We start from the raw sequence: 24,107 nt of genomic DNA on the forward strand, positions 1-24,107 counted from the left end.
TGTACCATGACCTATAACTGTAGCTTCTTTTCTAAACTTGTCCTGCATTAGGTCAGGTAATTTCCGTCCCTGATGCACAAATTCGATGAGCAAGTGGCCAAGCAGGAGGGATGCTTTGGGATGGTTGTTGGACCAAGCTTCATATATTGTGTCCCACCACATACTTGCAATATCTGGCTTGAACCCATTGTATACAGCATGTAGCAACATCGCCTGCTTAGAATTAAGCTCACGACGTGGGGACTTAGGCTTCACATTCCATCAAAAGATATGGTGGAGGAGAACAAAGTCTTTCTTCAAGCCGTTCAAAAGGATGTTGGGATTGTCCTCAGATGGCCAACTGCCATGGCATAAGGTCTTCTAAACGTCATGATAACTTGGGGTTTCAACGCTAGGAAGATAGGGGTATTGTTTTTTTGTCTCAAGAGGTCGGGCTATGTGTTTATATTCCGCAAGCTTGTCCGGAGTTACTTTAATAGTATGCCCCCGTACTTTGGACACCATTATCATTTTTTCCTTGTCAATATTGAACGGATCTATTCCTGCAAAGAACTCCCGAACAAAGGTCCAATTTGTCTTCCCCTGTACATGTAAATAGGATTTAAGCCTGAATCTTTTAAAAGGTCGGGAACGCGCATAATTTTCTTCAACTTCCCAAGCGCCAAACTCCTCTCCTCAATTACTGGCCGTGATACAAAGTTGGACAAGTTCGGAAGCTTGATTGGTCCCGAGTGACAATCACTCTCACTCTCACCATCAGTCTCAGCATCACTCTCAGTCTCACCATCATTCTGACCATCAGTCTATTTATCACTCTCACTATCACCGTGCGATAAACTCTTACTCATCTCCTCATCAGAGTCAGTAGTAGAGCCGACATTCATTTCCTCATTGTCCCCCCCATCGTTGGATTGGCCAACTGATATTGGTGGTGCATCTTTACACTCAGCAAGTCGTTTCGATCTACGTAAAGTAGGAGGAGGAGACAAAGAGAGAATTTTCCTTTTCGTAGCCGTCATTTGAAGATGCTGCAAAACAACAATATCAAATAGATTTAATCAGTCGAACCCATATGTTTAAGCTGTTGAATTTATACAAATTGCAAGCATACCTGGGGTGGAATAATACAAATGATGCCTTAAAAGTTAGAAAAGGTTAATGGGGCACAATGTCAAGTAACAAAGACAAGTAAGAGATTAAACCAATTGACCAGATTAAGAAAGACACTCACATATATCACACAAAGTCAACTAGTCGAAATCAAAATCAACTAGCCCAAAGAAAATGACTAATAAAATAACAGTCAGCGTATGAAACATTCTATTTGAGATGTAACCACAAAATATCGTATCGTATGACATGTAAGTGATAATTTATAACAAATTAATAATATGACTTGTATGAACATCTGAACATCTACAATACGAATATTCCAACAGAACTTAGTAATTGAACTTACTAACTACTACTACTACAAGACAAAAGTGAATAAATTCAGGATATTGCTGGTCAAACAATGAGGCCTTAAGTTTATAAGTTTCATGAACAATATAGTTTTACGTCAACTTCAGCCAAATATAAAAATATCACTAAATAGTCATCAATTGGATGCTTTGATGATAACTTTGGACATGTCCTCTTATCACGACCTCGGCACTTACAGTGGCTACATTTCCTAGGATTTTGAGAATGTTGGGTAGAGGAGTTCTTCCCTGGGTTACCTTTGATCTTTACCACAAGTGGATCGCCCACACCAAAAAAAGTTTCGCCATCACTTGTTTCACCAATCTTTGTATTGCAGTTCTTATTCTTTCTCATCTCCCAACGCTTCCTCATCTAGGATGTCATTTCGTGCTCCACTTGCCTAGTATCTTCAAATGAGTTCTGGGCATGCGACGCATAGAATGACATCAATTTGTAACCCGAACTCAATATCCCATACCTAGCCATGTGGGATATAGTGCGAGAGATTTGGCCAACATTTGGTTGTTGGGCTGCAGGCCGAGCATACCTTGTCCATCTTCGCATGACTAAACTTGGGGGAATGGTCGATATATGTTCATATTTTATGACCACAATCATGTGGCAACAAGGTAGACCGAATGACTCAAACATCAAGCAAGAACAATTCATTTTGCTACGAATTGGATAATACTCAACCGTCCAATTGGATTCTAGATGGGAGTACATTTCAATAAAGTACAACCAACACTCCACCTCATCAACGCGACGCGCCACAATCAATGCAGACGTGAGCTGTATTTCATCCCGAAACAATCTAAATATGTATCGTGTGTACACCTCGGTTCCGTTCTTCTCTAAGCTTTTCAATTGCGTGATCAAGACAAGGGTACTGTGCTTCGTTACTGTCTCAGCCCCTGCTTCGGCAGCTCGCATCCTAGCCAAACCACGGTGGTACTGTTGGACAAATTCAAAAAGTCGTGGCCGTACTTTTAAGAACTGATTCAAATAATAGTTCATACCTTCACATCGCTGAGTCGTCCTCATCCCGGCAAAGAAATGGCCGAGGAGATATGCCTCCGCCCATCTTTCGTGGCCCCTATACATCTCTAGCACCCAATCATTTGTCTCTAGGCCATAGTGTGAAAGCAAGTTAGCCCAAAGACTCTTAAATTCTTCAACCTCACGTTCCATTTGAATCAACTTGGTAAAGTCAAACACGAATTCCGGCCTATGAACATTTTTAGCGGCATTTCGCTCCAAATGCCACGAACATAAGCGATGCCTTACATCTGGGAAAATGTTCCTAATTGCATTGCGCATCACAAAACCACCATCTCTGACCACAGAGATGGGCCGTTTACCATCCATGGCCTCCAAAAACGTTGCAAGAACCCAGTTGTACGTCTCCTCTGTCTCCTTCAACAACAACGCACAGCCAAATATGGTCGTCATAAAGTTATTACTCACACCCGCCAATATGACAAATGGCTTCTTGTAAACATTGGTCCAATAGGTCGTGTCGAAAACTAACATATCTCTGAATGCGGTATAATCCATCTGAGACCTCTCATCTGTCCTGAAGAGTTTCTCCAACCGATCATCCTCATCAACGGTGTACTTGAAGAAAAATAGTGAATCAGTGCTTACTTGAGCGGATAAGTATCCCACTGCACCCTCAGTGTCCCCATTTCTTATTTCTTATGTATGATCCTTATGTAATTTGTTGTGCAAATCTAAAACAGTGAACCCCACATTTTGGAAACCCCCCGACTGCCTTGTCATATTGTCCATAATTTGGGATGGCTTCATGCCTACATTCCGCATGGCCATTACTTGAGCTACATCTGCATCACCCATGTGTCTGTGCGATCGAAGAAATGGAACACAATGCGGTGCTGCTAAGGGATGGTTGTGGGTACTCACAAACTCTGTAACAACATAATTTTGGATGGTATTGCTCTTACAACAGACCCGAAATTTAGCACCACAACCAATTCTTGTTTCAGCTCTATGACGTCGTTTCCGTTCAGTGCGTTCTAAGTGCTTCTTGTTTCTTTTACCTATCCTAGAACAAACCCAAGCCCTCCACTTTACATACACTTCATTGCCTCTATGTGGTTTACTTTTAAATTTGCGTATACTAAAACCCATTGCCTTGGCATATGCATTGTAGAATAGACCAGCCTCTTCTTCATAAACAAATTTCATTTGCACAATCTCCGTATCATTCAGCAAACGAAGACTATCATCTACACTGAAAACTGACCTTTCCTCTTCCCCTTCAACATCATTATCTCCAAATGTATTACTGTGAGAATCTTCCCTACTAGACAAGAGTTAAGACTCAGAATTGGATTCTCAATCATACGACACCCCCTTGCTATTGGTACTCCTATTGGGAGTTTCCATCGCACCTAAATAATAATACCACAAACCACATTGCTACAAGTTTTACTCCACAAGACCACTTATAGGGGTGACATATGTTGCATACAAATGAGAGGTAACAAAAGTGATCGCCAAACTTGGAAAAAGATGCAAGCTCGAGTCCAAACAAATGGATACAAAATGGTCAGAAAAACATTTATCATTTATAAGACTTAAAAGGTTTACCATTTATACATTGAAAATAGTTAAGGAAGCCTAAGCATAAAAGCATCCCATTTAGCTAAAACTATAAATAAGCCAAGTAAGTGGTAGAGACCACAACCAAAAACTTAGCCCAACACCATGTACTATCAAAAAGCTATGGCTTTTGGCGGAAGAAATGAAGACTCCATAGTACTACTAAATAGCTTTGAAACACATAAACAATCGTTAAATGTTTAAACTATTGTTATCAAATCTTATCAACGTATTGGATATTGCAAGAATTTGTAAATTTGTACGCACATGGACCACATGGTCTCTCTTACACTCAAGCCAAATGCACGAAGAACCTAAATGGGCATCTGGTTATGTTTTTAGAAACAGGAAGAGAAATAGAAACAATGTTCATCCAGAAAACACATGCAAGATTTTGTGAGGTGAGCGATGGCTATGAGAGGGAGGATCTGTATAGAGAGAGACTTGTTCTATCTCTTATCTCATAAAAATTTAAAAATAGTCATGACAAACTGAGAGCAAGAGCAGGAGAAGCACCAGTAAACACCTTTGTCAAGGATGCATCTTAAAATAATAATATAAGATGTCATAAGGGCTTAGGGGCCTCACCTAAGGGTATCTCTTCTGCTAGAAAATAATGTCGACAATGAACTCTTGGGAAGTGACTTCGCGTGTAGGCAAATGTTTTACTGCAAAAGAACGGTGTCAAAGGTTCGCAATCCTAAAATAGAGAGCTGAAGCCTACTCTATCACAGCACTGCTAGCTTATTTAAGGGACTTAATAGCAGCCACACATCCATTTCAAACTTTGAAGAGTATCAATCAAGCAGGAATAGTTACCACACTTCGCCACAATCACCAAATCACATAATGGAAACAACAATCTACTATAGAAAGTGAAAAGTACTATCTATTACACAAAAATTAAGGGCAAAGAGCCAAAGACACATGCTACGAATCGGACTAAACCCAAAAATCTATACGCAAATAGGAATCGAACTTAAGAAATTCTTCAAGTTACCCACAACAATGGCCACACAATCCAATTTCCAAAGACCACCGGGTAATTATTCTTAAACATTGGGTAAATTAATTTTCATAGCCATTCAAAGCCACTAATAAAGGAACTTAGCATATATAGACCCAAAACCCAGCGGAATTGATCCTCTTGTTGATTACACCCAAAATCAACTAATTTACAAATTCTTGATATTTCATGCTATTTTTCCATACTACACAAACCCACCAATAAAGGAACATAACATATATAGACCCAAAACCCAGCGGAATTGATCCTCTTATTGGTTACACCCAAAACCAACTAATTTACAAATTCCTTATATTTCATGCTATATTTTCATACTACACAAATCCACCAATAAAGGAACTTAGCATATATAGACCCAAAACTCAGCGGAATTGATCCTCTTATTGATTACACCCAAAATCAACTAATTTACAAATTCCTGATGTTTCATGCTATTTTTCCATACTACACAAACCGATTTCCCCTACAAACACCAAAATCAAAAAAGCCTTATCAATGTCTAATTAAATGCATAACCCATGAACTCACATGAAAGGACCAGTCAAATTGAACAAATCAATTACATAGACAACTAGGGCAATGATTATAAAGTAGCCAATTCCTAAGTCATTCTTTGAAAGGGTTTAGACCACTCAATGAGTAGCTACAGGAAACATCCAAAGCGAAAGAGTAACACCATCATCAATCATCAAGTTATCCTCCAATTCATGTATGCCAGTTATTCCAAAAAGTTTAATAGCTTATCTATCAACCAAACAATTCCTCCTCCATACACCAAATACACTGACCCACAAACCACAAATTCTGAAAAATATACCTCACAAAAGAGGAATTCAGCATATGCAAAAATTGTAATCATAAGGGATGTAAACCACCTCTGAACTATCAAACATACAAGGGACAACATACAATCCACACAACCACAACATCTCAAAAATCTACATTCATCATTCCATATGTTCTAAAAATAAATACTGATGAATCCAATTCAGTAAAACAAATCCACTTAACAACTACACATATCAATACCACAAGAACAAAATCTTAACTTCCTAACTCAATGTGGACAATGTTCCAACATGGGCAGTAAAAATAAAAGATCAAACACAAATTTTAAATTTCAACAAATACAATATCTAATGGGAAAATAAATGTGCAGTAAAAAAAATGGGCAGTCAATATTTCAGATTCCAACAAAAATGGCCAGTGAAAGAATTTAATTTCAACAAATAGATCTAATAGATCTAACACAAAATATCAGATTCTAACTAATGTAAATAAATTACTTCTTAAAAACAGGGAATAAATTTTTACCCAAACTCAAATATTGGGTTGAGGTCCACGAGATGTGTCGGCCTTCTTTTCGTCGAACCTAGGTTGCGGTCTGGATCGAAGGAGTTGTTGATGGGGGCATCGTCGTTGGTGTTGCTGGTTGCTGGTGAGGGAGGTGCCGACGTACAGGTGGATGTAACGTGTGACGAAGGAAGAGAAGAGTTGGATGGAGATGGATGAAGTTGAATGGTTGAATGTCTAGGAAGAGAGAAGAGATGAACGTGGAGATAAAGGAATTGTAAAGATAGATCGAGTTGTAAACAAGAGAAGATGAGACGTACAACATAATATTGTTAACCGTGGTTAAGGGAGTGGGGGTGGAGGGGGGTAAAAGGTTTTTTGTTTTTTTACCGGTTCTTTAGGTAACAAGTTTTTTTGTTATACCTTAGTTATACATTAAATGATTTTAGTTATACTTCAAATGATTTTGTCATGCCATTTTTTACGGTGTCTCCAAAACGGAGGAAGACACTGAAGCACTATCCTTGTTATTATATCTGAACTTTCTTACTAGCAATGAAAGATAATCCAGTAATTGCGAAATAGATGAGCTTCCTTATAACAAGGAACTCTTGTTTAAGGTTTATTTTGAGAAAATAAATTAGTAAAGTTTACCAATATTTTTAGCATTTTTAATAATAAAACAAAAAAGATGCAGATAGCTCTCTCTATGGGACAATCTTAGATATTTCTTTATGGTACTTTTATGGAGTATCTTTGTTTTTAAAAAGAAAGGAAGTAAGAAAAAAATCGACAAGATGAAATGGATAATTGTACAGACTTTCTATTTTGTAGATCAAATGAAGCATGTCAAGTTAGAAGTGTTTATGTTAGATCAATTGAAAATTGTTCATGTTAGATCAAATGAAACATGTCAGGTCGTAGAAGTGTTGCTGCATCTTTACTAATCGCATTGTCGTTCTTGTTGATCACATAAAAACATACAAAAACAAGAAACTGGAATTGTAAGAGATCAATTATAAGATATTCACGTTTTAGTTTACCTTCTTTTCTTTTCTTTTTTACATTCCATCAATACCGAATTATCTTAAGGACCATACCTTACTATTATACTTCTATATTAATTTATCTTTAATGCTTTTCGTAATGGATTATTCTGTTTCTATATATGTAAAGTTGGTACCTTATTTATTGCGAAAGATTAGTAACCTTATTTCTACTTACTTTAAAAAAAGAGATTATAAATGAAAGTAATCCACTTTATAATAAATTGGGAAAATTTCACTGAAATCCCCTGAGGTTTTAACAAATTCAGAAACCTCCCCCAAAGTTTCTAAAATATCACTGCTCTCCCTTGCTTTTGAAAATATTCTATAGATTTCCCCTTACAGCTAACCTTACTTAAATAGTGTCAAATTTAGGAAGCAAAGATCCTCAATGCCCTCTTCCTTATTCAACTCTTCCTTTCCCTTATCTCTCTCATTCTCTTTAACCATTGTCCTTGTTGGTTACTTGATCCATCGTTTAGCATCCATAAAACCAATATATTCAGAATTGGCCCATGTCTTGTGTTTTGATCAAAACATTTGTTCTTCAAAAAAAAAAAAAAGATCAAAACATTTGTTCATGGAAAGAAAATAGAAACATATAATAATCAGAAAATGCATTTTCAAACTGGAAGGCCTCATTTATTTTGGTATTGCTTTCTCTCAATATTTTTTTTTTGTTTTGCTTTATTTATTTACTCTATATAACACTATACATACACCTCTAGTATATCCTCCATTTGGAACAAAATCTAAAATCATACCTAGTTTCCCAAAATAAGCTTGGTTTTTTTTTTGTTTTGTCCTTATTCAAATTGTTTTTTTGTGAATTATTGGTTCGTCTCGACTGGAGGAATAAAAAAAAGTAGTATGTTTTTTACCCTTTTTTTTTTTTTGAAAATATCCAAGTTTTAGCTCACCTTTTTTGGCTAAAAACAAAATGGGTAAAAGTTATAATCCACAAAATTTTGACTTAAAATTAACAAATGTGAAAAAAATATGAATAAGGACAAAACAAAAAAAACCTGGATAGTTTGGAAAACTAGGCCTCAATACTAAAAAGGAAATTAGATGGAAGATTTTACATAAGTTGAATCTCCTATTTGTTTTCTTATCTTATTGAATAAATTAAATAGGCATCCTATATGGAGGACTTATTTAGGTGCATATCTATATGAGTTTGAATACTTATGTTTACACCCTGAAAATGCGTTATTGCCTATCATACCCCTAGTAGAGTGTGTGTGTGTGTGTGTATCTATATAATATGGGAGGGTGGTATATATTTTTCACCGTTGGATTGGTACATATTTTTCAACCGTTGGATTGAAAATATATGCCTTTGAATCCTTTTACATGACTTTGAATCAATCATGCCTAATATTCCGGAAATTAGATACAAAAATTTTCCGTAAATTTGAGAGTAATTATGGTAATATCTATAATTAAATAAGCTATCAATCATAATCTCTACGAAAATTTTCCGTAAATTTGAGAGTAATCATGGTAATATTTATAATTAATTAAGCTATCCTAAACCCTTTCTTTTTTGCTATAATTAGCCACCCTTCACTAATATTCCGGAAATTTGCTAATAATGTGCTAATATTCCAGAAATTTCTCATTAATATTTCGGAAATTTGATACTTGGTGAGACTGATTATGGTAATATAATACTCGGTGGTAATCGACTAATACATATCTTTTTTTAATTGACTAATTATGGTAATAAACCAAATTTTGGTCTCATAGGAAGGAAAATTTCAATTCATGGTATGGTCTCACAAGAAGGAAAATTTTGATTGGGTTCAATCAAACATTTCCGACTTTGGATTGCCAATGCAATGAAATTTGAGTGTTTTGAAGGCCATATCAAGCTATAAATCTGATATCTTATTATTTTGACGTTTTCATCTACTCCCCTATCCTATATGTATCATTTTAAAATTTGACTCTCTTAATCTATGTATGTTCTCTCTACTCAAATCGAAGTTCTCCTTCTAATTGTATTTTGTTGTTGCCAATTGTTTCTATAAAATATGTCTCATGCATGTACATCCTCTTTGTTGTTCATGGAGTTCTAGCGAAAATTGACTACAAATTGTGCAATTTAGGTGATATGACGAACTACATTCTTTCTTGCCCTTTTTTTTTCTTTTTATTTATTGAAAGGAATCCGGAGTTTTCTTGAATGAAAGGCATTACCCTAATTTTGGTATTACATGCATTATGCTCTTTGTTGCCGTAACATCGGAAATCATCTTTAGAGTTGTTAATGGAGCTTAATTTTTGGCCATTTTAATTCCAGGTAGAAATAGTCAATACAAGATGCCAATACCCGACAAATTTTAAACATATAGCACTATTTTAAAATGTGCCCAATCTATTGATCATTATTGTCTTTTAATTACTTTTTCCAATTCTCAATGGTTCTAAGCAGATTGAAAGTGGCAATCGAATGCACTGAATGTCCCATGTAGTTGTTGGCACTGATGTGAAGCATCCAATTTGTGCCATAAATTTTGGTATAAGCTTCTTTTTTTAAACCGTAGGAAAATAAATCAAGAGATTATTTAATTTGGTTTGCTTTGTAATGTACTCAAGGTGATCGGACCAGCTTACGTGGATCTCAATTGATTTTGAGGGGATAATACCACCCCCACTTGCTATATGCATCTCAATTTAAGTTTAATAAGGCTTTCGTCCAATTGAAATATTGAAATGTTAGAATGGGATTTTTGATATAATATATCATTTTGGAATGAGTTGCAGAGTATTATAAATAAGTTTTCCGGTGTTATTATATATCATCCCTTAAACAAATGACTTGGTATACTAACTCGGTTTCTATTGACATATCATTCTCTTTTAGGATTAGGATTGAGAAGCCTCAAAGCTCAAAATGATCAATAATAGTCTTGAAGATTTTTAGACCTGACATGTTTCATGTTTTCCTTTTAGATGTCTCCTCGAGGCACACATTTTCGTTAATGTGTATTGTTTTTTATTTTCATTGGTGTTTTGGATGGTGTTTTTTGATTTGATCAAGTTTTATGAGTTTGAGTTTGTTCTATGCATCTTAGTTGGTTGAATTTGATGTTCAGTATTTATTTGGTGTGCTAAATGTCTGAGCCTTGCCTTCAGGCACGGGCATGCGCTAGTATATATATATATATATATATATATATATCTAAACACACATGGGGAGGGAGAGAGAGAAAGAGAGAGAGAGAGAGAGAGAGAGAGAGAGAGAGGGGGGGGGAGAGGGAGAGAGAGATGCAGAGAGGAAAGAGAGAGAGAGAGGCCAAGAGTGAGAGAGAGATGGTGAGGTGTGTGTAGAGGTGGCAAACAGGCGGGTTTGGGCGGGTTGAAATGGGTCGTTGGTCAAATATGGGCAGGTCAAATATTGGTCAAAAAGTAAACGGGTTAAAACGGGTCGGGTCGAATATGAGTCAAGCCAAACCCAAACCCGACAAATCCGACCCGTTTTCCCTTTCTTTTCTTTTTTTCCTCTTCCCCTCTCTTCTTCCCCCCTTCTCTGATTTGTCGAGGATTCAAAAAAGTAAAATTTTATGATTAAAATTTAATTTTTTTTTGAATAAAAATGAAACAATTAGAGGCTGAAAAAGCTTTAAAAATTTAGGTTTTTTTTTTTTTTTTTTTTTCCATTTCCAAACAGTAACGTAACTTCGACGATGAGTCAGAGGCCGCATTAGAGAATTGTTTGGAGGGCGATGATTGCACCGATTGTACAGTTTCGGTCTTCGTTGTGTTCGCCGAAACCACCGCTTAGGTTTGGATTAAAAAGTCAAGTGACTTTTTTTTTTGGTTTCTATTCAAATTTTTTTTGTATTTGTTTGTTTTGCGATAAAATTTTTATCCCTATTAGTTTGTCTTGACGAGAGAATCGAAAAAATAATTTTTTTTTACTTTTACCCTAATATTTTTTGTAATATTCAAAATAAACCCCAACAACTGATTTTTTGGGCTTTATCTTGGATATATTTAAAAATATTTGGGTAAAAGTCATAATTTTTTACTTTTTTGATTGGAGCAAATCAAAAATCGTAAAATACTTGTCGCAAAACGATAAAAGCAAAAAAGTTGAATAAGGACAAAAAAAAAGAGCCCAAAAGAGGGAGAGGAGCTCAAATGATTGGTCTTGTAATTATATTATTTTTGTCTTTTTGTTGCCGAAATAGTTAGAGAGAGAGAGAGAGAGAGAGAGAGAGAGAGAGAGAGAGAGATGGGTGAATTGGATTGATTGTAGTCAGTAAATCAGAGAAGTCGGGAGACAGTGCGAGCAAGAGAGAAAAAGGGGTGTTGAACCATTTTTAATTCTAACCCATATTAAATCCACTATCAACCCATCTAAACCCATAAAAATATGGGTTGACATAGATTGAACCAATATCAACCTATTACACAATATGGGCAGATTGGGTTGGCTTATAAGATGACGGATTTGGGCGAATTAAGAAATATGGGTTAGAATTGCCACCTCTAGGTGTGTGCATATGTTTGTACACTTACACAAGCTACCCTTTAGTCCATTCTTACACACAACCCTAACACTACTTTACAACTCATTCTTAGACTACTTCAAGCACCAAATCTAGCATTTAATCATTCTAGAACGTAGCTTTTAATTACCCTAGATTTTGACTACAACCTAGACCTAGAATTGACTAAACATGGAAGGCTAACCTCTTAGACTTGTAAGACTTGCCAACCTAGGTTATAATCACCTAGGATTGCTTTAAACCTTAAAAAATCTTCATGATTACCTAGTCTTACACCTAATATGGAAAAGAGAAGTCATGACATGCTTGGAATGCTTGATTTGACAAGACTATGGACCAAATCCGTGGGAGATAGAGAGAGAAAGGGAGGCCGGCCAAAGAGAGGGAGAGGGAGCCAAGTTTTTGCTATAAATAGGATCCCCCTCATGCCATTCAACTCACACCTTCACCCTTCAACTTCTCTCTCTAGAAATCTTTGTGTTCTTGCTTTGTTCTTGAGTTCTTCAAGAAACTCATTCAAGGCCGCTACTAAACCACCATTCGACCACCCTCTCGATCCAAAAAGTTTAGTAGTTTAGTCAAGAATTAGTTTCGAGAGAAACCTTTCTCTTTCGAAACTATCGGAAGCTTACAATAGGAAGTTACTTTGTCCGATAGTCGACTTACCTTTCCGTAACTGTCTTACCGCCAAGAAGAACGGTAGAATGTCCTTACTCTCTAACACTAAGTATAAGTAGAATATTCTTACCCCATACCTCTAAATATAAATAAACAAAAATATGTATATCGTTGTATTGTTTGAAATGCATGAGAACTTGAAAAGTATTTTACTAAAGGTTTGAAAGAAAATATGACTATTTTGAATAACTCGACTTTACTTTCCGGAAAAATATGTTGTTTTGAACTTTTCAAAAAGGAAGAGAGAACGGATTTTGGAAACATAGACTTGAATGGAAGTATTCGTATTTTGATCTTAAGGATAGTTATGAGCATGTATATGTAATTACTTAGATTACTTGTTTGATGTTTGATAAAGCAAAAGTGGTATCCACTTCAAAGGTGTTCGTCCATGTGACACTATGCTTTATATTGTATGCTAAATATTTGAGTATGACTACGTGATAATATGAGCATGATAAGTAATATAGAGTTGGATGATCTTACAAGTTTTTGATCTCAAGATTATAATAAATGATTTATGTGTACGTATGTGAAGAGTACTACCGCGGAGTCCAAGCATGTAACGAGACACAGAAATTGAGAAAGTAGAAACATGACACCTAGGGTGTGTTAAAGATAAGGTATGGTTTTGAAACCGCAGTGTGGCCGGACTTGCTCATTGTGTGGTGTGTGTGTGTTTTTCGAAAACCCAATGGAAACCCAAAGCGGTGGAACCATTGTGGTATACTCGGGAACCTAGAGCGGCGGAACCGAGGGATGAATTGTAGTTTGGTTATCCGCGGAGAGAAGCCAACACAATTGTTTTAATGATTTTTGAAAATCCAAATGGGAATTCGGACCGGCGGAACCATTGTGAGATACTCGGGAACCCGAAGCGGCGGAATCGAGGGTTTTGAATTATGGATTGGTTATCCGTAGAGAGGAGCCAATGCCAAATTTAATATTTTTGTGTGCCAATGGGAACTCAGAGCAGCAGAACCATTGTGAGGATACTCGGAAATCCGGAGCGACGGAATCGAGGTTGGGTGTGTTAAAAATGTTTTTTGAAAAAATGAAAACTAGACACAGTCTACGATGAGTTGTGTAGGAGAAACACAGATATCACCGACACCAACGTTAAATTAGGGAATGTGGATGTGTCATTGTCATTGTTATATTGAATATACGTGAGTTGTGTGACAATCATGAGTTAGTGTACTGTATCTAAGACCTGCTATGTGTAAGTTATGGGTTAGTGGGTATAGGATTATTTTGTTGAGCCTTTATAGCTCATGGTGTTACTGTTGTAACCCTGACATATTATACTGGGGGCGGCGCCGGTATAATGTGTCAGATCTTGTAGATGAGTATGATGAACTCTACACCTTGGAGGCTTTCGGAGCCGAGGAGCTGGTTATGATGGAAGAGCAGGCGGAGCTGTAGATAGGAATTCTAGTTTCCTCCCTTATGTAATGAAAGTAATCTTATGGAAGTTGTGATGTAATAATGAGCCAAACTCGATTTTGAAGTTTTCAATAAAATTGTCTATTTAACGTACTCAAAATTCGGGGCATTACAGCTCCAGTCACATTTCCCTCTGGTGTCAACGTTGGCTCCACCGATTTCAGGACTAGCGTGACACTCTCTTTCATCATTTATGCGGTTTGTGGGTTATCATCGTGGTGGGCTTTCAATATCTGCAATTTTTTAATTAGATTATTACTTAAATTGGTGGGTGATGTGAGACACTGAGAGTGAGATAAGCTTAGGCAATCAGTTAGTCCCTTTTCTTTTCCATCGATTTGTTTGATATCTTTAATGAACTGGTCACTTTTTTTTTTCCAACAAAAACAATAAATTTTATTAACTCAAAAAGAGATAATAGGAATTTGGATATACCGGCCTAATCACCGAAAACTCTCTTCTCCAAATCACACTGTGGAATTGATTTAAGTCCAACAAACTGAGCTCAAATCAGAAAGAAGAACTCTAAAACATTTCTAAAATTGGTAAGAAACTAATCCAACCCAAAACCTCAACCCAAAACAACTGGGTCAAACAAATTAACAAAACCTAAAAAGAAAAACCCCAACCCTAGGAAAACTGCAACAGCCGCCAACACCACCATTCGCTGCCACCCCCCCTTAAACCACTGGTCACTTTGGAGCATATTACCTGTTAAAATCGTAATTTTGCTTTCTGGGTTCCAAAGAAAGAATGGTTGTCATTCTCTGCGTTTATATTTTCTGATTTAAATGCTTGTTAGAACTGAAATGGTCAGATCTCTTTTCACATCGGCAATTTGACGACGGAAGGCCCCAACGCTTCATCAACGGTAGTGTGCCTCGATGTTGTCGAGGAGGACATGGCTAGATCTGGATCTAGATCCATTCACGCCCACCATTTCGAAGATCGGCAGATAAGCCACTACTTTTTGTTATAATTTTGGTGTATGAGTTTTGATTTATCCAAATTTTGTCACGATTTCTGTTTATTGTAGTTGAGTCAAGACAATTTTACGATAAGTGTTTCATGTTTTATTTTTTATTTTTTATGGTGATTTCACCAATTTTGTCATGATTTCGGTATGTATTTCGGTTTCTCCGAATTTTATCATTATTTTCGGTTTAGTGTAGTTTTTCGGCACATTTTTACGATACGTGTTCATGATTTTTTTTTATGTTTTATGGTGATTTCACAAAATTTGTCATGATTTCGGTATGTGTGTTTCAATTTTTTCGAATTTTTTTGGTTTAGTGTAGTTTCATCGGCACAATTTTATGATGCGTACTCATGATATTTTCTATTTTATAGTGATATTCACAAATTTTGTCATAATTTTAGTATTTGGGTTTTGATTTCTTCAAATTTTGTCATGATTTTGATTTAATGTAATTTCGTAAGGACGATTTTATATGATGCGTATTCATAACAAATTCACGTAGGATTTCAAGTAATATATCATTAATACGTATTCGTTTTCATGTTTGGTAGATGTTAGTTTTATTTTTAATGTTGTTTTTAGATTTTAGGTGAGAGAAGATTATGAGAGAAATATAGAAGAGAGAATGAGATAAATTAGGAAAGATAAGGAGGGTGAAAAATTATAAAGTTTAGGAGAGAAAGGGTAGTTTAGGATTTACTTGAATTTGATGATGGAAATATAAGTTTTTAAACCTACTAAGATGTTAGTTTCATTTTTAATGTTGTTTTTAAATTTTAGGTGAGAGAAGATTAGGAGAGAAATATAGAAGAGAGAATGAGATAAATTAGAAAAGATAATGAGGGTGAAAAACTATAAAGTTTAGGAGATAAAGGGTAGTTTAGGATTTACTTGAATTTGAGGATGGAAATATAAGTTTTTAAACCTACTTAGATGAGGACTTAAGTATTTATATAAAGAATGATCCCTATTTAAGTTTCCCTATCTCATTCTACAAACAATATAAAAATAAGTTTCAAATCCTATCATCGAAATTTGAATACGTTTTAGATCCATTGGCATTTACTAGTTACTACCGCACGAGAAGTTATATTTACTGTATTTGAGAGGCCTGCCAGGCTGCCATGGCATTAGGTACTGATAGAATTAGAACCGATGGGGTACTGATAGGTTTGCGGGGCCCATTTCGGATCTCGCACAGATAATTCGAGCCGTTCAATAATTTTTTAAAAAATAGGTGGACCCACAAAAAATCAGCTCAATCCGATATGCATAAGTGCTCGATCCAATCTTTCCTGAAATCTGAATGAAAAAATAAAAGATTCAATTGAGCATCTATATATATAGGATTGAGCCGATTTTTCACGAGCCAACTCGAATTTTTTTAAATTATTGAATGGCTCGAATCATCTATGCAGGACGTGGAGTGGGCCCACAAGCCTCGTTGGTAACCCATCTGTTCCAATTCTATCGGTACTTCTAAAATAGAGCAGGAAGGAAGTGTAGAAAGAACGCTTCTAGAGAGAGAAGCTCTGCGTGGATCCCCCCGCTCCTTCCTTTTTTCCCCCTTTTCCTGCACTTTCATCCATCTTCTCTTTCAATCTCTCATCTTTAGACTTCTGCTCTATTCTTGTTTTCCTCTACGCCTATGGTTGTGAGATGGTTGAGGCTCTCTCATTCGGGAGATAAGACCTTCCACTCTCCCAATTATTTGTGAACTCAAGAGCCAAATCTAGGGTTCTAGGTCTGGTTTATTGGAATCAGTTCACTGGCGATGAAGACGTCGTCTGCTGCCTTCAGTTTGCAGTGGAACGAGTTCGAGTTGGTGTGGTGAGTCATCCATGCCAGGAGGGTCTGCTTTTTGTTCATACCTAGCCTCTTAACTTCGGCCTCTCCAACCCCTCTTCACAAGTGTGTTCGACGGGTCTGGGTCCGGCGTCGTGGTTCCAGACGACTTTTCTTTTTTGTTTTTATATTTTTGGATCGATAGTGTCCGCTTTTATTATACTATTTTCTTATTTATAATATCTGCATTTTTTGGATGGTAAAAAAAATAAAAAATTCTTTCGGTATCTATAGTGTGAATGACTCGAGTCAAAAATAAAATAAAATAGTGTAAATGACTTGTTTAATTACCCGAAATAAATGACAAATTTTTTTTGTCCAGAATACAAGAAGAAGCTGAAGGCCCATTGAGCAAAAACGTGGGCTTTATGGCTCCGACCCATCCCAACAGGCACTCAGCATCCTGTGGGCTTTTAAGGCTTATCCTTTTTCTTTTTCTTTTTTTCCTTTAAATTTTATTACTATTCTTTTGCCATTATAAGAGTAACTCGGGGGAGTTGGCATGAACTGCGTTTGCCTTACTACCTAATTTGGAAATATGACCATTTGACCAAAAAAAGATTTGAGACTGTTTTGGTTGCTTTCGTTTTTGGACTACAGAAAATTTTGGCAATTTATAGTTGGAGATAAAAGATCTTGTGAATGACAAATTTCTTTCAAAGACTAACATGGTTGGACATCTTCAAGTTTGTAACCAAGGTTAGAAATGCTCTTATTGATCAGATTGCCTCCTCTAAAAGGCATCATATTTCGTTCTATTTAACAAAACTGCTAATTTTTTAGAAAGAAAAATTGTTCAATGGGGGCAAATTTGTATTTCACTTGAAATAGAGAAAACAAGCAACAATATTAACACCGTTTTGGCGTTACATAGGAAGCTTTTTTTGGGTCATGTCTTTTGAATGAAAAGATGAGAAGAAGAAAAAAATAGTCTTTTTAGACAGCAAAATTGTTTTAAATAATAGAAATGATAAAGGTGCAGATTTTAATTTGTACCATGGTGTGTACAAATTAGTTTTGAGCCCATTTTGAGTTCCGAAAAAATAATTTAATCCGCTCATTTGTTTGAAATACTTTATTTAGGGTCAAGTACGGAACAAGTCTTGTCTACGAAGCATACTAGTCTTTGCAAAAAAATTAGCTAAACCGGATAGCATTAAGGGTGCTTGCGATTATCCAATTTTGCTTCAAAATTCTACCTTGAATTCTGGGACAAAATTGGATGCATCGAAAATGCCTCGACCGATATTCGATTTACTTATTTTTTGCAGGAACCTTGAACAAAATATTTTAAATAAAATAAGCAATTTGGATCATATTTTAAAGACCCAAAACGGACTCAAAACTGATTTGTACGCGGGGTATGTGCTGATATGTCTGTACCAATATCATCTCTGTTTAAATAAACAAACTGACATTACAAAGCACGCCCTGGGTTCGAACTACCGTAACATACGTAACAAACAACTAGATGATGTAAACTTCAAAAAGACGAAGAAAGAAAAAAAGGAAAGAGAAGACGAAACAATTAGGTCCACGTGCCCATTGAGGTCATGAAACAGGCACCTTGTTACGTGATGTCCTGACACTTTTCTCCACCACGCATACTTATATGGATTCTATACGTTTGGTAGTGTGTCTTACAAATTTGTGTGTTAGAGATGGGTGGTGAGAAATGTGAAGGGATTACCCAAGATTACTAAATAGTTTTTCCATGATACGGGGAATATTAACCTCACCCACCGAAAATTACAGAAGCCAAACGTAAATAAATGTAAAATTAACTTTACCCTACCAATACTTTAACATACACCAAAACTTAAAGCAACATTTACTTACCATATTGAAACCAACCCCAAAGCCCAAATCATTCCTCTCTCTCTCTCTCTCTCTCTCTCTCTCTCTCTCTCTCTCTCTCCCCCTTCGTCCCCACCTTCACATTTATTGAATCACAGTTCAAATTACAGAACTACCCTTCAACTTAAACAACGACAGGGACTATATTAAACATAAGATAAGAAACAACTAGCTTAGGCCTACATCACATACACACCCTACTTATCTCCTCTACTGTGTCATGATGCTACACGGGGAAATTTTATCCTCACCGACCACAAAACTCACATAATCCCGAAATGGAGTAACAAATTAAATACTAGTAATAACTTTGGATACCCTAACATTAAAGTACTCTTTTTTTTTTCTTTTTTTCTTTTTTTTTTTCAACAAACACAAAACCAACAACACATTTTTTTAATTTTCCCAAAAAACAAACAGATCCACACAGAGCCTAGCACACTCCTCCTTCCTTCACATGAGAGACTTGAGCGACCTAGCCTTGATCGGTTTCCTCCCTCTTCTCATCATCTTCTTCTTCTTCTTCGCATTCGCATTATTTTCCTCGTCCTCCTTCTTGTCTTCAACACAATCAAATTCGTCACTGGCCATTTCAGAAGATGATAGTAATATGGAGGAATGTGGGACTCTTTCCCTAACATTAATCTCCTTCTCCATCTCCTCCACTCTTTCAGATTTTGCTATATGCGACACGCCTCTCTTCCTGCCCCACCGCGGCCCAAACCCAGAATAGTAGTAAAATTCGTACGGGTTCACCACTGTGGGAGGGGGAGGGGGCGGTACTTGTACTTTTCTGGGACGACCTCGGCGGCGGATCGGGCCAGTGACGGGCTTCTCCAATTTCTTTGCAGCTGCAGAAGGGTGGGCAGACAAGCTGTCGTAAACTCTCAACTGATGAGGCAAATGGTGTTGGCAAAGAGAATGCCCTTTCCACGCTTCCATTTTACATTTCAAGCCCTTTCCAACGGTTTTACAGCACGAAATCGTCCCGCCATTTCCGAACCCTAGCCCAATCCCGTTTTTATTGTGGTTGACGTTTTTATCCTCCTTGTCCATAGATATTCTCATGGACGCCACACTGCAGCCAAGAGTATTTCCACTATTTCAAAGGAACTAATACTAATCTACTTATTACGATGTAATTTCGACTAATCAAACGCCTAGTATGTATTATTAGGGAAATAAATTACGAACGCAAGTTTGACAAAATATAAACCCTAATATTTCCGACAGAGGGACAAAAAAATAATAATAAAGTCAGCTCAAATTTGCGCAAGTATTCGAATCGGTTTCCGGATTTACCTCTCGACGGCTCCGAGGGAATTTGCTGAGCTTCCATTAGCAGAATAATTACTCTCTTCTCCATCCACCTGCATAAAATAAATAGACGATAATCGAATCAAAACCGAGGATAATATTTCCATACAGTTCATTTTAGCGGAAAAGAAACGCAAGGGGATAGCGGATTCGGGTAATCGAGTATTTTAAGAGTGAAGGAACGATGCGAAATGAAGTGATTTAGGGTTTTCGGAAAACCCTAAAATGGAGGAGGAAATGCACAGATGAAACGAAGAGATTTATAATTTTTTTTATGCGGAGATTAGTTGAGGAGAGAGAGGAGGAGAGAGGGTGACTTACTTGGAAAGGAGAAGAAGGTGAATCTGGAGGGAAGGATAGAACGTCCCACGGCGACTGATTGAGCTGGCAAATGTGATGAGGACAGTGGGAGCGATAACTGCTACCGTGAGGTGTGAGATCAGAGGCGAAGCCGCTGGGAGAAGTGGCGGTTAACGAGAGGCCGGCGAGCTTGGCGTGTTTTCTGATTCTCATGGCGGCGGAGTAGGGAGATCGGGCGTCCTTAAATTTGGTTTCCTCTCTCTCTCTCTTTCTCTCTCCCCGACAGTTTTTTGTCGCTCTATATGTATATTCTGTGTATTGTTTTTACGACTGTTTGCAGTAGATCTCACAGAACTCGATAGACAGGAAGGTTTTCTTTTCTTTTCTTTTTTTAAATTTCGTTGGTTATTAATTACTCTCGGCCTTTCATGTGTTTTTAACAATTAGGTATTTGAGATTACGTCCTCACCCTTTGGATTCTCGTGTTATTACCGGTAGGTCAATTTCCTTTCCTACGTGTTCTAACTTTATCTTAAATACTCCTAGCAATGGAGTAGCATTAAAAGGGAGATAAGGTCTATTCAAAATAGCATCACTTCCAGAAAAAAAATAAAAAATAAAACACGGACATTAGTGATCTCTTTTGCATTTTGAAATTGCAATGATAAAAGGTGTCCGAGCAACTTTCACGCACTTAGATTTGTGCACACATACATAGTGAATGAGTGAGACCCATCCGTTGCACCTCTAGCAAGTGGACCACGCGCATCTTGTGTTCAAATATTTGTAGATGTATTTGTTGTTCTAATTTACTTATTTGGATATCTTCCCATAGCAACCAATGTGCCGTCTTAATAAGTTGCAGTTCTAAAATTTAGTAACAAATAGATTGGGACGATTATATCCAATGTTTTCACTTAGGAGAGTTATATTAATTTGGGCGGTAAATATTACTCCACATTCGTACATAAAATGGAGTTCCCAACAAATGTAACTTCAAACAAATGCTAACGTGATAGTAATTGTTATGGTTCTAAAATCTAAAATCACTACAAGAAATTTAGGATCTCCCAACAATTTTTTTAGTAATGCTTGAAAAAATCGTCGGTATAGATGGTGTATAGTAACGGTTTGCAAAAAATTATTAAAAATAGGACTATAGAGACGGTTTTCATGCAACCGTTACTAGATTACAAGACTATATCGACGGTTTTTAATAACCGTTACTAAAAACTGGACTATAGCGACGGTTCCAATAACCGTTACTATATACCGGACTATAGCGACGGTTTTCATTAACCATTAGTAGATTTTTACACCGTCAAAACCAATTTTCTTTCATGCGATCGGTTTTTAGAACTCGAACTAACGATCGAGACGGTTGACTTTTTTACTATGTTGATTAAATCATTCTCGTAAAAATTTGACTCAATCGGGTTTAGAATACTTCTTTATCGAGACACAATTACATTAACAAAATGAGTTTTTTTTATCTGATCAAGTGTTTAGTGAAACCCGATAACTTTATTTTTGTTACGAATGAGGTACTCGTTAATATGTAAAAGATAGACGGTTCCGATTGGGAAAAAAATGACTCAGGTGGGGGTCGGGTCTTACAATCGAATACTTTAATGTCTCGGGATGCATCAAATGTGGTCCAATAAGGCGATCGCCGATATCCGACAATCTTCGATATTGGTGACAGTGATGGAATTAGTGAGATGTGAAATCCCCATGGTTTAGATTGACGATTGTAAAAATTGAGTTTGTAATTACATTTAAAATATATATGTTCAATGTAATTCATAACAAACTACGTCTTGTGTTGTACTTGAATGTACAATAGCCACTCGACCACGACACAACCGTGATGATCGAGACCATTGATTTTGTTTTTCTTGTTGATTAAATCATTCTCGTAAAAATTTAGTTTGATTGAGTTTTAAAAACTTCTTTATTGAGACAAAATTTCATTAGTAAAATAAAAATTTTTGCCCGATCAAGTGTGTAACGATACCCGATTAATTTCAATCTTGGTATGAAGGATGTACTCTTTACTATGTAAAAAATAGACGGTTCCAATCGGGAAAAAAAAAATAGTAGGTGTTTGTATAGTATAAACCGAATTTAAAAAATTGGATTAAGAAAAATCCGGTTTGTATAATATAAATATTAGTAGGTCCTTGAAATTACACAAGTGCTGGGCTAGCCTAGCTGGTTCGCGCGCGTGGGTTCGATTCCGAGGAGGAGTAAAAATTGTTGCGCTGCCATGCGGGTGCCACATAGGCAACACGTGTGCCACCCCAGCGCCAAGTGGAGGCCACGTCAGGGCCATGCAGACAACACATGGAGGTCATGTGGCCGCCATGCCATACTGTACCAAGATTTAAAAAAAAACTTGCCTTTAGCAACGATTATTCAAAAAATCTGTACCAATACTCGTCAAAACCGTCGCTATACCTCTACACCGACTAATATCTCGTGACAGTTTGGTTGATGGTTGGTAAACCGTTCGTATAGCCTTTAGCAACGCTATTTGTATTTTTTAGTGACACTTTTGACCGTTATTAGATTTCGATTTTCTTGTAGTGAATGTTTCGAGCAAATGGTAACTAGCCCTCATTCATTTTAGGTGTGCTATATGTCAATTTTAATGGAGGTAAAGGAATTTTGTCCCGTAGATTTTCTATTAATGGAAGATGGGATTGGGCCTTGAAAAATTAATCAAGTCATTTGTAATTAACTGGTTCGGACACTTGGAATTGTATTTGTTAAAACAAGCATTTCAAAACATACAATTTAGTTTCCTAGAAAAATGCAATATATATATACACACACAGAGTTGTTTTCAGGTCCAGTTGCCCGGATTTTTTTTTATGGTCCGGATTTTCTGTCTAAGCCGTTGGATCTAATCCAATGGCTGTGAAATAGAAAGGGAATTTCGCTACATATACCTCTAAGGCCCTTCCCAATTCCTTGCTCTAGCCACACAGAGAGAGAGAGAGAGAGAGAGAGAGAGAGAAGGAGGCGACGATATACGAAGAACCCAAGCTAAGATCGAAGACGACGAACGTCAAAGCTACGATCAGCCTTAAGGTCTCTCTCTCTCTCTCTCTCTCTCTCTCTCTAATTTTCGAAACCCTTAAAGAAGAACTTCGATCTTCAATTTTTGAAACCCTAAATGAAGAGTATGGGCTGATTTCTATGATTTTATTGTGTGGTTTTCGAAACCCTTCGATCTCGGGATGACTGATTTCTACTGATTGACTGATTTTCGAAACCCTAACAATATTTTGGGCTTGTATCTATGATATCCGATTTGGGGCATTTTTGGAAACCCTAAAGTTTTAATACCAGAATTATGGATTTTATGAACCATAATACTTTCGATCCGTTGCTATTTGGACTGGTTTTCGTGTGTGACTTATGCTGATTTTGGCCAGAGAATGATAACACTACACACAAATTTTGCTAATTCTTGGTTACGACACACGTCACAAATTAGTTTCTTGATTGTTTTGCCCCTAATTAATGGTTATGATGACAATTTTTTGAGCCAAAGGCCCCTCTCCGAAATTATTTACTTTCAGTTTTGAGGTGGTATCTTTTTGGTGTTACTGTGTGCAGTGTTATCAGTGTATCATTAATGTTCAGGCCTGTATATCAGTGTTCACTTGATCACCGCTATATATCAGTTGTTTTTAGGT

The 24,107-nt window shown here is 36.7% G+C and overlaps 2 protein-coding genes across 2 annotated transcripts; both read right to left on the bottom strand.

The window, feature by feature from the left end:
* Positions 1-1,836: 1,836 nt before the first annotated feature.
* LOC131330364 (protein FAR1-RELATED SEQUENCE 5-like) lies at positions 1,837-4,080 on the bottom strand. The gene is made up of 3 exons (XM_058363921.1): positions 3,920-4,080; positions 3,205-3,787; positions 1,837-3,081 (listed from the first exon to the last, which is right to left on the bottom strand). Exons 1-3 carry the CDS (start codon positions 4,078-4,080, stop codon positions 1,837-1,839), a joined length of 1,989 nt encoding a protein of 662 aa, XP_058219904.1.
* A 14,595-nt stretch (positions 4,081-18,675) lies between these two features.
* On the bottom strand, positions 18,676-20,752 carry LOC131322578 (uncharacterized). Its single transcript, XM_058353940.1, has 3 exons — positions 20,422-20,752; positions 20,086-20,153; positions 18,676-19,861 (listed from the first exon to the last, which is right to left on the bottom strand). The coding sequence occupies exons 1-3, from the start codon at positions 20,611-20,613 to the stop codon at positions 19,237-19,239; spliced, it is 885 nt and encodes a 294-aa protein (XP_058209923.1). The 5' UTR covers positions 20,614-20,752; the 3' UTR covers positions 18,676-19,236.
* Positions 20,753-24,107: the final 3,355 nt, after the last annotated feature.

The sequence above is a fragment of the Rhododendron vialii genome, chromosome 1a, assembly GCF_030253575.1.
Source record: "Rhododendron vialii isolate Sample 1 chromosome 1a, ASM3025357v1".
NCBI classification, from domain to species: Eukaryota; Viridiplantae; Streptophyta; class Magnoliopsida; order Ericales; family Ericaceae; genus Rhododendron; species Rhododendron vialii.